The 12568-nt window shown below is 57.4% G+C and overlaps 1 protein-coding gene across 2 annotated transcripts; it reads right to left on the bottom strand.

Annotated features, from left to right (window-relative positions):
* Window positions 1-3128: 3128 nt before the first annotated feature.
* On the bottom strand, window positions 3129-12545 carry SLC37A2 (solute carrier family 37 member 2). Of its 2 annotated transcripts, XM_065651982.1 has the most exons (19): window positions 12464-12545; window positions 10025-10106; window positions 9842-9929; window positions 9456-9534; window positions 9187-9322; window positions 8713-8789; window positions 8449-8615; window positions 8092-8129; window positions 7695-7877; window positions 7474-7564; window positions 7332-7394; window positions 6756-6841; window positions 5866-5914; window positions 5507-5580; window positions 4974-5052; window positions 4772-4869; window positions 4493-4557; window positions 3698-3730; window positions 3129-3358 (listed from the first exon to the last, which is right to left on the bottom strand). In XM_065651982.1, the coding sequence occupies exons 1-18, from the start codon at window positions 12520-12522 to the stop codon at window positions 3727-3729; spliced, it is 1518 nt and encodes a 505-aa protein (XP_065508054.1). In that variant the 5' UTR covers window positions 12523-12545; the 3' UTR covers window positions 3129-3358; window positions 3698-3726. The 2 variants fall into 2 exon arrangements, with proteins under 2 accessions (XP_065508054.1, XP_065508053.1); XM_065651981.1 differs by lacking the exon at window positions 3698-3730.
* Between the last annotated feature and the right edge of the window lie 23 nt (window positions 12546-12568).

Raw genomic sequence — 12568 nt, 5'->3', positions numbered from 1 at the left:
AGAGCTGTTTTTTTTTAATTTTCTTAGAGTAAATAAAAGAACCGTTCAGCTTCTTCTAGGCCTGTCAGTCACAAAATATCGCTGTCAGGACGTGAAAAATTAATAAGGCCTCGGAGACGACGCTTCCCCTGCAGAAAATGCCCCAGTGCCCAGGAGCCCTGACTCGGTCGGCTAAAAACGTGTAAGTACATCTCAAAAAAAGGTGGAGGTGAGGTGTAATCTGCTTTTCGAGCGACATAAATGCTTGATCCCTCCCTATCCCGACGCCAATGTCCAAGGGAGCCAACGCATCGTGTTAAGGAACACGCCAAGCATTTATGCAACACAAGCACCTCGGGTCTCCTGGCGATTTTGAAGTTGAGCCTTAAACAAAATTCATATTTAATTCATCGTCTTAATAACACTGATGAACACGGAGCTGCTCTTGCAGCTCGCACCCGCCGTGTCTTTATTCTCCCTGCTCGAGCAAGAGCCCAACGAATGGGGAAGCCACGGCAAAAGCACTTAAAAAAACCAACCCTAAAAGCAGAAATGTTGAAGCTTCTTCCAGTTTTGCGCCGTAAATAAACCCAAGATATTTGCTTTTTGTGTCTCCTTAATCCATTTGTAACTAAAATCGCTCATCGCGCGGGGCGGGGTTTGAGGAGAGAGCAAAAAGCCACGCGATGGGAGAGCTATGGTGGCTCTCACACAAGGAGACCATTTCATCCCATTAATTGGGATTTTTTTTCCCATTAATCCCATTAATTGGGATTTTTTGGCTCTCTCCCCCCCCGCCCAAGACATTTCAAGCTCCATCCTCATCCTTCGCCGCCCTTGGCAGCGGGAAACAACCGGCTGGCTGAACTCAACCCAGGCTCTCGACGTCTATTTATTTATTCTGGGCGATTCTCCTCCCCGCGCAGGGGCTTTCCAGACGGTTCCTGTTTATTTTGGGGAAAGGAAAGACCGTGTCAAGGAATTGGTATGAGCCGGAGCTGCTTTCCAACCGGCCCCAAATGTGGATTATTTTTTTGCTGCCATCCCCCACCCAAACCCCCTGCTCCTGGCGACAACCTCTGGCTGGCACATCTGCCTCCGTCTACCACCCTGATTATTTTTTTTGCAATTAATGTGTAGCAGGAGGGTGAGTTTGGCTTAAATCCCAATTTCTCAGTCGCTGGTGAAAGTGTCGGTAGCTGTTATAGCCAAGGGGTGCTGCTCCGGCCCGGCTTTTTTCTCAAAACTGAGCAAATAATCACATTTTTCCTCTTGCAGGGTGGGAGCACTGGGTGTTTTGTCTCCCAAGGAGCCATCCCTGTGTGGGTGAAAAATCCTGATAAATCCCGGTGAGAGAAACCCGCCCGGTGCCAGACGGGATGTTTGCACAAGGTACAGCGCACGCCAGGTGGAAGGTGGCTGAGCTGATTTTAGGTCAGGTGGGAGAAAAGCCCTTTTTTCCCCAAAATTCCCTGCTGGGCTCATTAGGAACGCACAGGGATGTTCCCGCGCTGGGATTCCAGCCCCTGCAGCTGGAGCGGGGACGGAGAGAGAGCAAAGTGTCTCCTCTCCGTGATTTAAGGCCCTCGAAAGACGGCAATTCCTCACACCTCGTGCCGGCGCTTAATTACCCACCCCGGTGAAAACCGGCTTCTTATTTCCACCTTGACTTTGCTGACTTCAGCTTCCCCGCTGTCGGATCCCGCCTTTGCCTTTGACTGCTAATTAAAAAGCCCTTCAGCCTTCACCTTCTCACATCCGTAATAACGGACCATGCCCCGGCCGCCTCTTTGTCTTCACGGCAAACCCACGGTGTTCCTCCAAAATACACGCAGCAGCGTCACCGCAGTGGGGTCACCTATAGAAAACCAGCCGGGGACACGCGCTGCATCTGTAGGCGCCGGGAAATGCCCCCGGGAGGGTTGAGCACTGAGAATATTCGATTTAAAATCCTCCATTTAAAATCCTTTCACTGGGGCAAACCCAGGGGATCCCTCCTGCCCACCCCTCAGTCTCTAAATCGCAGTAAGATCTGGGTTTTCTTTGGCATTTCACTCTTTTTTTGTGGGTTTTTTTTTGGTTTTTTTTTTTAAGTTTAAAACTGCCATGGGCCGCTTGCCCTTTCTCCTCGCTCCCAACAGTGCGGCCAAAGCTACTCAGACTTTCCAAACACAAGCGGGACACAACCCAGGCCTAAATTTGTCCCGGAAAAAACTGTGAGCTGCTGAAAGAACAGGAGCTTGGTGGAAAAAAGAGGAAGAAAGGGGCAAAAAATAACTCACAAAACCAACTTGCTTTTGCAATAAGCCCCTGCGTGTGTCAGTGCTTGTGGGGTTTTTATTTTTTTTGCTTTTTTTCCCTTTTGCCGATGAAATCAGCACTTAATAAAATCACATCAGGCCCAGATGTTTTCTCCTTGGGTTCAGATCTGACGAGGTGAAGTCAATTAAAATTCAGATTTGTACCGGGCGTGAACGCAGCCCTTGGCACCCGCCGCTGCTCCCCTGGGCTCCGTCCCCCGCCCCACGCCTCGCGAGTACCCTGTGCACCCCTAAAGTCGGGGGCTTCCCCCATGGATGCACAGCTGGCTGCACAGCTGGCCCAGCGACCCACCTCTGCCCGGGGGGCACCGGTTTAACCTCCTGGGGGCTCCTGGGTGCCTGTCACGCGTCTCCTCCTAATTAAGAGGTGTCTAACGAGGACCGTCAGCCGCTCTCTGAGAACAGCCCTGGTGTGCGAGCAGCTGTTTGTCTTGAAACAGGGGCTGATGTGTGGCCACGGGTCCCTCTTTTGGGGCTAAATGGTACAAATTAGGAGGCAGAATAATCAGAAAAAGCGCTGGTTTGGTTTGTTTGGTTGGTTTTTTGCAGTGGGATGAGCTGAGGTGCAAACCCAGCTTAATTTGGGCTCGGTTCAAACCCCAGGGATGTTCTCCGTGTAGTGGAGCTTTGTTGAGGCAACGCCTGAAGTGATTTGGCACCATCCTCCTGAAATACCAAGCGTCAGGATGGGGCAGGCTCACAAACGAGAGGCTCCACGTGGAGAAAAGCGAGAAGACGGGCGTGATCACCACCCCTGAGCTCACACAGACCTGGCCGAGCGCCACCAGGAACGGGCATGGAGCGGCAACACAGATTTCGCACGTTTTTATTAATAAAATGGCTGACGGTGAAGAATCGTCCCAGAAAACCGGCCGGCTGGGGCCCTCGGACTGCTCCTCGCCTCCAAAGTGAACCCGCGACGGCAGAACGAGCCAGCGGGGCCGTGTCTCAGCTCTGCCGAGACCAACACGCTCCCGGACGTGCCCCCGGCATGTCCCGGCCTCTCTCCTCCCTCCAGGCCCCCCGGGCTCACAGGGGAACATCAAAACTCCTTGTACCTGCAGGGAGAGAAGTGGGTGAGTGCAGTGGGTGCCGTGCGGCGGGTGATGGGATCGGTGACGGTGCTGCTGCAAAGATGGAAAGGCAAAAAAACCCAGCAACCCCAGCCCCATCCGCACCGCAAGCCCGGAGGAGAAGCAGGCGCAAGGAGTTGATCCAGCCACCCTTTTGTCGCTGGCCAAAGCCAAAATGTCCCCAAAAACACCCGGCAGTGTTTGCGCCTCCTCTCCACAAGCTGCGTAGGAGACAACGCGCTGCCCAACCAGCCCCGGCACAGGAGAGCGGAGCCCGGCAGCCCTTCACCGCTGGCCGGAGGAGGAGGTTTGGGCCACACTTACCGCAGCACGAGGCCCAGACTATTGGTTTTTCACCTGCAAACACAAGACATAAAGGACTAAACGTTCACGGGGGTTCACGCTGGTGTCCCCTTCCCCTCGGCGCTCGCCGCAGCGCTTTGGTGGCAATTGGGACCGGGCTGGTGCTGATTCAGAGATTATTGACACCCTTGCTGCAGTGATTTGGCCACGGATTTGATTAGCGAGCCTGCACTCTGTGTAATCACGCTCATTAGCATGGGTGGGCAATTCGGCCTATAAATTCAGACGTTTCAAGTGCGTTAATCAATGTTTTGCTAATTGGGCATCTGGGCTGCCCATCCGCGCTCTTCTTTGGCCATCACAATTTGATCCTCTGATTCCCAAATCTTGATCTCTGCCCTTCAATTATCAGCGGAGCGGCTGTTTCTAGGCTGAGCCTGCCAAGTGCAACTCAAAATCAGGGTGAATCAGGCCTTGTGTTTGCGTTTAATCCTTGGGGCTCGAGCAGAGATACTCACACCGAGCTACTTCCCATCCAGCACTGACTCTGTGAGCTGCACGCTAGAGCTACAAAGACACAAGGACGGCGCGTTTAGAACATGGAGAGAGTTTTGTGAGGTTGGGATGGCTAAAAACCCCCAGGCTGGAGGTGAAAATGTCTTTGTGCCCGCAGGAGCGAGACATCGCACAGACACCTCGCGAAACCCAACTTGACGCCTGCGCGGGGACGCAGCAGCGACAGTGACAGCTTTTGGGAGCGGCACTGTGTTTCAGCACAGCAGGACCGGAGGCCGCTCTGGGGCGGGCTGTACGTACCCTCTCTTCCTCGCCATGGAGCCGCACCAGCCCCGGACCTCTTTGACCACCACGCGAGCCAGGAGCTGCAAGAGGAAAGGTGGGGGATCGCCGCGGGACTGACAACTCTGCCGCCACCTGCGTGGGCATTTCCATCGCCAGGAGAGATATTTTAAGGCGTTTTGTAGGGAAAATCAGATGAGCTAAAACCACATGTGAAGGAAAAGCCGAGTGGGCAGCTCAAATGGAGCCATCGAATATCCTGGGGAGCAAATCGCTTCCAGTCAGGGAGGGACCTACCAGGCAAGCCGAGACATCGGCCGCGATCAGCATGTAGAAGACGTTATTCCAGCCCGTGGGGGAGATGAGTCCTGCCAGCAGCGGTCCCAGCGCTGCGCCTGCGAGGGGACACAGGGACATTCGGAGATGCCCCAGCCGAGAGGGGACCAGGACCCCCGAGCACCGAGGGAAATCAGCACTCGGCATTCCCCGATGTCCGTACCTATGGATCCCGTGCCGTCGATGATGGCCGTGACGGTAGAAAGGGCTTTGGCGTTTCCTTTGAGAGACTCGTGCGTTCCCTGTAAAAGTCAAACGTGAGGAGGAAAAGTGGCTTTGGGATCCGCACCGAGAGGCCGCTCACACCCCGGACAGCAATTTCCACGTGTTCGATCGAGCTGTGGACAGGAAAAACAAACCCAGACACAGCCTGCAGCCAAATTATTGCAAATCTGGGATCACCAAGCAACCCCAGGGGATTTCCCAGGAAATTTTTCCACTCGGATTGTGTGATGCAGCACGGCCGAAGCAGAGTCACGTGGCCAGGGTGAAAAAGCGGTAGGAAACAAAGCCGTGGTTAAGGTGCGGACTGCGGCACAAGGTGTGACAGCCCTGCCCTTCTCCGCTTGGCTTCAGAGATGTTGGAAAACAAAACTAAAATGCAAAAATCCCAGAAAAACATCCCCCTGGGAAAGAGGGAGCAGCCTGTGGGTGCACAAGGCAGCTGGGGCAAGGGTTGTGAGGTACGGCTCTTACCAAATCTGCCGAAACCGCTGTGGTGATGAGAGCGTAGGGCCCGTTAACCAGCACACCGCAGATGATCAGCATCACTGTGAGGAACCAGACGGCAGCAGAGGCACCGGAGAGAGATTTAAGTCTTTAAGCGCAGGGAGCAGCAGGACGCCGGGTCCATCGCCCTTGGCACGCGCGCAGACATCGCTGTCCTGTGCATCTGTCTTTGTTTCCCCTCGGATCCCACCCAGCAAAGGCTCATCCCTCCCCCATATCTGGGACTGGGAACCCGGCTCAAGCGGAGAAATAAAGGCGGGTGAGTCCACAGCATCTCCCATCGCCCCGTGGGTGACAGCAGCCGGCTGCGCCACGGTGCTCCTTACCTATCGACGTGCCGATGCCATTCTGGCCGACGTGATTATACAGGAACAGCTGGAAAAGACACACAAGATCAGCCAGTTGTGGCTATTCCAGCTGTTTTCCCAAGCGTTTTCCTCGCAGTAGGACGGCAAAGGTAGAGACCCGAATTATAACTGGCGCCAAGCTCTGCCGACACCTCTGCGCGGTGTTTGAAGAGGAGAGCGCCAGCCGGGACAGGGAGCCGAGCACGCCCTTAGCTCCGTGTCCCGTCTGGTGCCAGATCCAACCCCTGGCAGCCGGCAAACAGAGATGCTGCTGCAATTTACAGCCCCGCGGGGCTCCTGCACCTCCACGCCGGCTGAAGCCAGACGGTAATTCACCCCAACGGTGCTATCAGGGGACGTGATGCGGCCTCTCTGCTTCTCGGTGCACGCTAGCTTCTTCGGAGGGGGGCAGCTCGCAATGCAGAGCCAGCCAGGCTTGGATTACAGCTAATTAGCCACGGTTTTTGCAGCAGCAAAGCCAAATGAGCTCCATGCAGGTGTTCAGGAAGGACGTCCTGGCCAAGCATGAGGATTTTGGGATGCAAAGCAAAGAGACGAAAGCTGGACCAGCCCAGTGGGACCCCCAAGGCTTTAAGACCGAGCCGGGTTATGGCAGGAGGGAGGAAAAATACACCCTTAAAATATTTTTTTAGCTGTCAAGGACTATACGATCCCCTCTCAGCCCCCAGATCTGGACGTCCGCCCCGGAAACATCTGGCCACGTGGATCGATCCCGGCTCCCGTCTTGGCCGAGCGTGTGACCGGCTCGTCCCGGGCGCGGGGCAGAGGAAGGCGGCCGTGACTCAAAGGAGCCAGACGAGCGGAAACCCTCGTGACTGGTTTGTTGTTTTCCCCGTGTGACAACGCACCATGGGAGCGGCGATGACCAGCATCACACAGCACGTGGTGGCTCTGCCGCCGGTGTAGTCAGAGATCAGGCCGGCGAAGATCCCCCCTGCAAGAAGGAGTCGCGGGTGTCAATCATGTCACCTCAGCAGCAAAACTTTGCCCAAAATCCAACAGAATGCTGCACCGCGAGGCTCATTCATCCCACAGCTTCTGCACAAGATGCCCCCAAGGTTAAACACAAAAACATCAGAGGGAAGAGGTTTGCTTTCTCTCTGCTGCTTTCTCCCTGCAGATGGTTCCCTACACCTGCATGCAGCTCTGGTCTCCTCCACGCTTGCAAAATATATTATTTCTCTAAAAAAAAGAAGAAGCCGAGCAAGCGAGACCCAAGGAAAAGTGCCGCGATGGTCACCTGGATGGCAAAATAAAAGTGAGGGGCGTTTGCTGCCTGTTGAGGACTATGAACACCAAATAAATCCCACTGAGGTGCTCTGGGGAAAGAGATGGTGTTACATGTGAAGGGGACTTTATATCAAAGCGACAATTGGCCCCAAATCATTCCCCATCCATCCCCTCCACCCCGGTATGTGACAAACCTAAAATGCCGCCAACGTCAAAGAGGGTCGACAGGTCCCCAGCTTTCTTGGCACCAAAATGAGCTGCGGGGGAGAGGAGCAGGGTGAGGAGACGCTCCCCTCGCCGGGCTCGCTCCTGTCGTATTGTCCCCAAAATCCTCACCGACGTTGACGATGTAGAGAGGCAACCAGTAGAGGAAGGTGTAGCTCACCAGCTTGGCGAAGAGCAGGCAGAGGGAGAACTCCACCACACCCTGCGAGGAGAAGACATCAGAGCAGCCTGGATGGTGGGTTTTTACCCCAATTTTCTGCCCGGTTGATGAGACGAGCTGCCCTGACTTTGCTCTTTCCTCCATCCCTATCATGACGCGCCCCGCAACTCACGGGTATCCGGAGCGCCCCGAGGAAGCTGATGGCTTCGGGCTCCTCGCCCGGCTCCTTGGGGCTGTCAGAGCGATCGCTGCTGCTCCGGCCTGAGTTGCTCAGCGGCCCCTCGTTGGACATGACGCCTTCGGGGTCCTTGGCAGTGGTGGTCACTCCTCCAGCGTCCTCCTCCTCGGACGCCACCTAAAAACAAACCGGACGCAGGAGATGTTGCTCTTGTGCCTGAAATATCAGATTCATTGACGGGACGTGACCCGGAGTAGCAACAAACATCCTCCATGATAACACGACATCGCTCTAATTTCTGACGTTACGACCTCACACCCCAGTTGTTTGGCCGCAAACTGAGCGACTGCCCAGCGCGGGACGAGCCCGTCAGAAATCAACTGGAACTCACGTGATGCAGGGGGGGACTGCAGCCGACGTCCTCGGGATCTGCGGGGACAAAGGACATCCCATGAGACCAGCGCCGCGCCGCCCGCTCTCCCTCCAGCATCTCCCGGCGGGGAGAAACGTGGGGCTGGGAACCCCCCGGGGCTGGGCTGTGTGTCTGGGTGCCCGCTTCCCAGCAGCGAAAACCCTGCGAAAATCCCAAATGTTTCCGAGAAAAATAGCCCAGGAGGAGCAAGCGGCCCCCAAAGGTGCTGAGCATCCCCACTTGGGGAAATAAGTCTTTGGGGTTGCCAAAAATGATTGGCAAGGTGAAAAATTGCGATCCCGCCGATCTTGGCGTCATCCACATCGTGCCACTCACACTCCACGAGGAAGAAGAAGCAGAGGACGCCCACGGCGGCAATGATGATGCCGGGCACGACGAAGGACAGGCCCCAGGCAGAGGAAACCCAGATGCCGGCGATGAGCGACCCTAAGATGTTGCCAACGGAGGTGTGCGAGTTCCAGATGCCCATGATCAAACCTCTCCTGGCGGGGACAGAGCCGGGGCCGGCATCGCCAGGGTCAGCATCACCGGCGCCAAGAGGGACAAGGACGAGGGGGGACACGCTGGAGAGACACTCACTTTCCCTTCCCGAACCAGTTCCCGACACATGCCACGACAGCGGGCCAGCCCGTCGTCTGCACCAGCCCATTGCACACCTGGTAAGAGACAGCGGCAGCATCACCAGCAGCGCCGGCACCCGGTGAGCACTGACATCATCCACAGAGCATGGCCCCTGCTCAAAAATCCCAAAGGTGTTGAGAAAAACACTCGTCTTGGGTTTTTATTTCCCACTGGGGCAATCCCAGAGCCATCTGCGTCGTTGCGATGGCTGAACTGGGAGCGGCTGGTGTTGCCAAACCGGCCGCCCACCCTGCTCGGCGAGCCGGGCGTGCCGGTGGTTTCGGCGCCCACGCCACGTGCAGCCGGGTTTTGCGGGGAGTGGAAATGCCCAACATCCTCCCACTTGGAAACTGGGCCGCCCCCATCCCCGAAAAACACCAAAAAACCACGGGGATGAGGAAAAATCCAGGGCACCCTCCGGCGCGGCCGCACCTGCATGACGATGAAGTACCAGAGGACGTGGATGTCCCAGAAGTAGCCGAGGCCGAAGAGCGCGGTGAAGAGCCCGCTCAGCAGCATCCCCCCCGACAGGTAGTAGCGCAGGGGGAGCCGCTCCCCGAAAATGCCGCTGTGGAGGGAAGAGCACCACAGCAGCTGTCACAGGTGATGCCGCCAACGACCCCGGTGACCCCAGCCCGATAAAAACCAGTTTCCCGGAGGACTGGTGCAAACTGGTGTGCGGAAGGAAGGGCCGTAAGTACCTGATGAACATCCCAATGGCATAAGCCACCAGGAAGGCATTATCCAGCGCCCCAAAAAGCTCCTTGTAGTTGTCCCCATCTGGAAAAGAAATAATTACGGACATGTCGGCTTGGCCCACATCTTGTGTCACCTCCCTGTGGCCACTGGCTCGTCCTTGTCCCCAAAAGTCTTCTCCCCGCGGCGCATGGGGGCTCTTGGGTGTCACCAGCGTTGGGCCCCGGCCCCGATTTCATCACCCGCTGTTGCCCTTTGTCCCAGATGCTTAATTACCTCTGGGTGCCTAACGAGCGGCCAAAACCTCTGGCCGCCTTAGAGTTGGGGGGGAGCCCATCTTGGCCAGCGTGAGAGTGATTTTTGGGGCGACACGGGGGGGGCTCAGCCTTACCGAAGGGTGCCCAGCTGCACCACGCGCTGCTGTTGGAGTCGTTGCGAGGGTTGGGGCCCAACGCCGAGCAGTTGGGGTGCAGCTGGCTCTGCGGGGGGGAGAAAAGGGGTGAAATGGCATTTTCGGGGTCCCCCCCATCCCCATGTCACCTCCCTGCAGGGTTGGGGCGAGATGGGGACGAACCTTGACGATGCTGATGGGTTTTCGGGAGAGGTGGTAGCTGGTGTAGCAGAGGAATGTCAGCACCAGCGTCAGCCCCCGATACCTGCGGGATAACGTGAGCGGAGTCGTTACGGGGACAGGGATGGGGACAGGGACCCCTGTCACCCCCCACGGGGTGACCGCCAGGGACCGGTCACCCCCCAAAACAGCCAAGGATGTCATTGAAAAAGATGAGCTGAGGTTAATCCTGAGGGTTTCCCCCTCCTCAAACCATGGGCTGGAAACCGTGAGGCTGCGGGTGACTCAGCGTCGCTCCCAGCGCTAGTTAAAGACGAGACAAGATTAAAAAAAAATAAAAGCAGAAGATGGGGATGATGTGAGTGACTTTATCCTTTTCCTTGAATTAAGGAAAATTGGGGGAAATCGGGGAAAAATGGGGTCTGGGCTCAGGGATGCTCATCCCAGTGAAGTTGATGGATAAATCCCAAATCGGACCCAACACCCCTGGAGCGGGATGAGCGTCTCCGAGGGGCCCGTCCTGCGTTTTGGGTGGTTTTGTGGAGGGTTTTACGGCAGCGCAGAGCGGCCGGGAGCGGCTGTGGCACCGCGAACTGTCACAGGGTTGCTCCAAGTTGAGGAAGGAAAAAAAAAAAGCTTTTTTTTTGCAGTTTTAGCCCATCCCGCTTCTCTTGGCGGTTTCATTTCTTCATAAAACTGCAGAAATTACAGATGCGCTGCAAATCCAGGGCAGCTCCACTGTGGTGGGGACGGTTCCTAAACTGCACCGGAGCTGCTAAATTGCTGCTTGGCCCCCAAAAAATAAACCAACACCCCCAAAAAATCACTGCAGGGCTGATCTGAGAGGAGAGAAAGGGGAAGAGAAACTTGGGAGTTGTGGGTTATTTTTTTACCCCACGTGTTCTGGGAGGGAAAATCGCAGCTGATGGCAAAGTGTTGGGGGGGGGTGTTTGGCAACAGGCTTCCAAAAAATAAACATATTAAATCCAATTAAACCGCCAGCGGGCTCGTCACCACGCCAAAACGGAAGGAACCAGCGGGATCTCTGCGTTGGCCGCATCCCACCAAGTTTGGATGGCCCGGCACATGAGGAGGGACCGATTGAGGGGCGATGATGGTCCCAGGGTGAGTGACACCCGGTCCAGGGCCGGTCCCTGTCCCAGTGCCAGTCCCCTCCTCCAGGACCGGTGCTGGTCCCGGTGCCAGTCCCCTGGTGCCCATCCTGGTCCTGCTCCCCATCCCAGTGCCGGTCCCCTGGTCACCATCCCGACGCCCGTCCCAGTCCCAGTGCGGGTCCCCAGACGAGCGACCCCAGGTCCAGTGCCAGTCCCCAAGAGCGTGACCCCCTGGTCCAGGGCTGGTCCCCATGCCAGTGCCAGTCCCAGTGTCCATTCCCATCCTGGTACTGGTACCAGTTGCTCTCCCAGTGCTGGTTCCTGCTCCGGGGCTGGTCGCCATCCCAATGCCAGTCCCAGTCCCAGTGTGGGTCCCCAGATGAGTGACCCCCAGTTCAGTGCCAGTCCCAGTCCTCCAGTCCCCAGCTCGGTGCTGGTCCCCAACAGAGTGACCCCCCGGGTCCAGGGCTGCTCCCCATCCTGGTGCTGGTCCCAGTGTCTGTTCCCATCCTGGTACCAGTTCCTGCTCCAGGGCCAGTCCCCATCCCAGTACCAGTCCCAGCATCTGTCCCCATCCCAGTGCTGGTTCCCATCCTGATGCTGGTCCCCATCCCAATCACAGTCCCAGTCCCAGTGCAGGTCCCTGGACAAGTGACCCTCAGTCCAGTGCCGGTCCCAGTCCTCCGGTCCCCATCCTGGTGCTGGTCACCGAGACAGTGACCCACCCCTGGTCCAGTACCGGCGCCTGGTCCAGGGCCTGTCCCCAGCCCGATGCTGGTCCTGGTCCCTATCCCGGTGCCAGTTCCCGCTCCAGGGCTGGTCCCCAGTGCTGGTCCCAGTCCCCATACTGGTGCTGGTCCCAGTGTCTGTCCCTATCCCGGTCCCAGTCCCCCAGGCTGGCGTCTGTCCCCATCCCGATCCCAGTCCCCGTTCCAGTGACTGTCCCTATCCCAGTCCCCATCCCAGTGCCGGTCCCTGTCCTGGTCCCCTTCCCAGTGCCGGTCCCAGTCCCTATCCCAGTGCTGGTCCCCATTCCAGTGTCTGTCCCTATCCCGATCCCCGTCCCAGTGCCGGTCCCTATCCCAATACCAGTCCCCGTTCCAGTGTTGGTCCCCAGCCCGGTGCCCCCAGCCCGGTGCCGATCCTCATCCCGGTCCCGGTCCCGGTCCCGGTCCCTGCCCCGGTGCCTCTTCCTGCTCCAGGGCCGGTGCCGGTGCCGCTCCCCGTCCCGCTGCCCATCCCGCTGCCCATCCCGCTCCCCGTCCCGCTCCCCGTCCCGCTCCCCATCCCGCTCCCCATCCCGCTCCCCATCCCGCTCCCCGCTCACCGGCTGTCCCGGGGCAGCGCTCGGAGCAGCCGGACCCCGGGGGCCAGCGCTGCCCTCATGGCCGAGCAGCGGAGCCGCTCCCGCTCCCTCCGCCGCTTTTCACCG

Source organism: Caloenas nicobarica, chromosome 26 (genome assembly GCF_036013445.1).
Source record: "Caloenas nicobarica isolate bCalNic1 chromosome 26, bCalNic1.hap1, whole genome shotgun sequence".
NCBI classification, from domain to species: domain Eukaryota; kingdom Metazoa; phylum Chordata; class Aves; order Columbiformes; family Columbidae; genus Caloenas; species Caloenas nicobarica.
The sequence above is the reverse complement of the archived record's forward strand: the minus strand, read 5'-3'. Positions and strand labels throughout refer to the sequence as shown.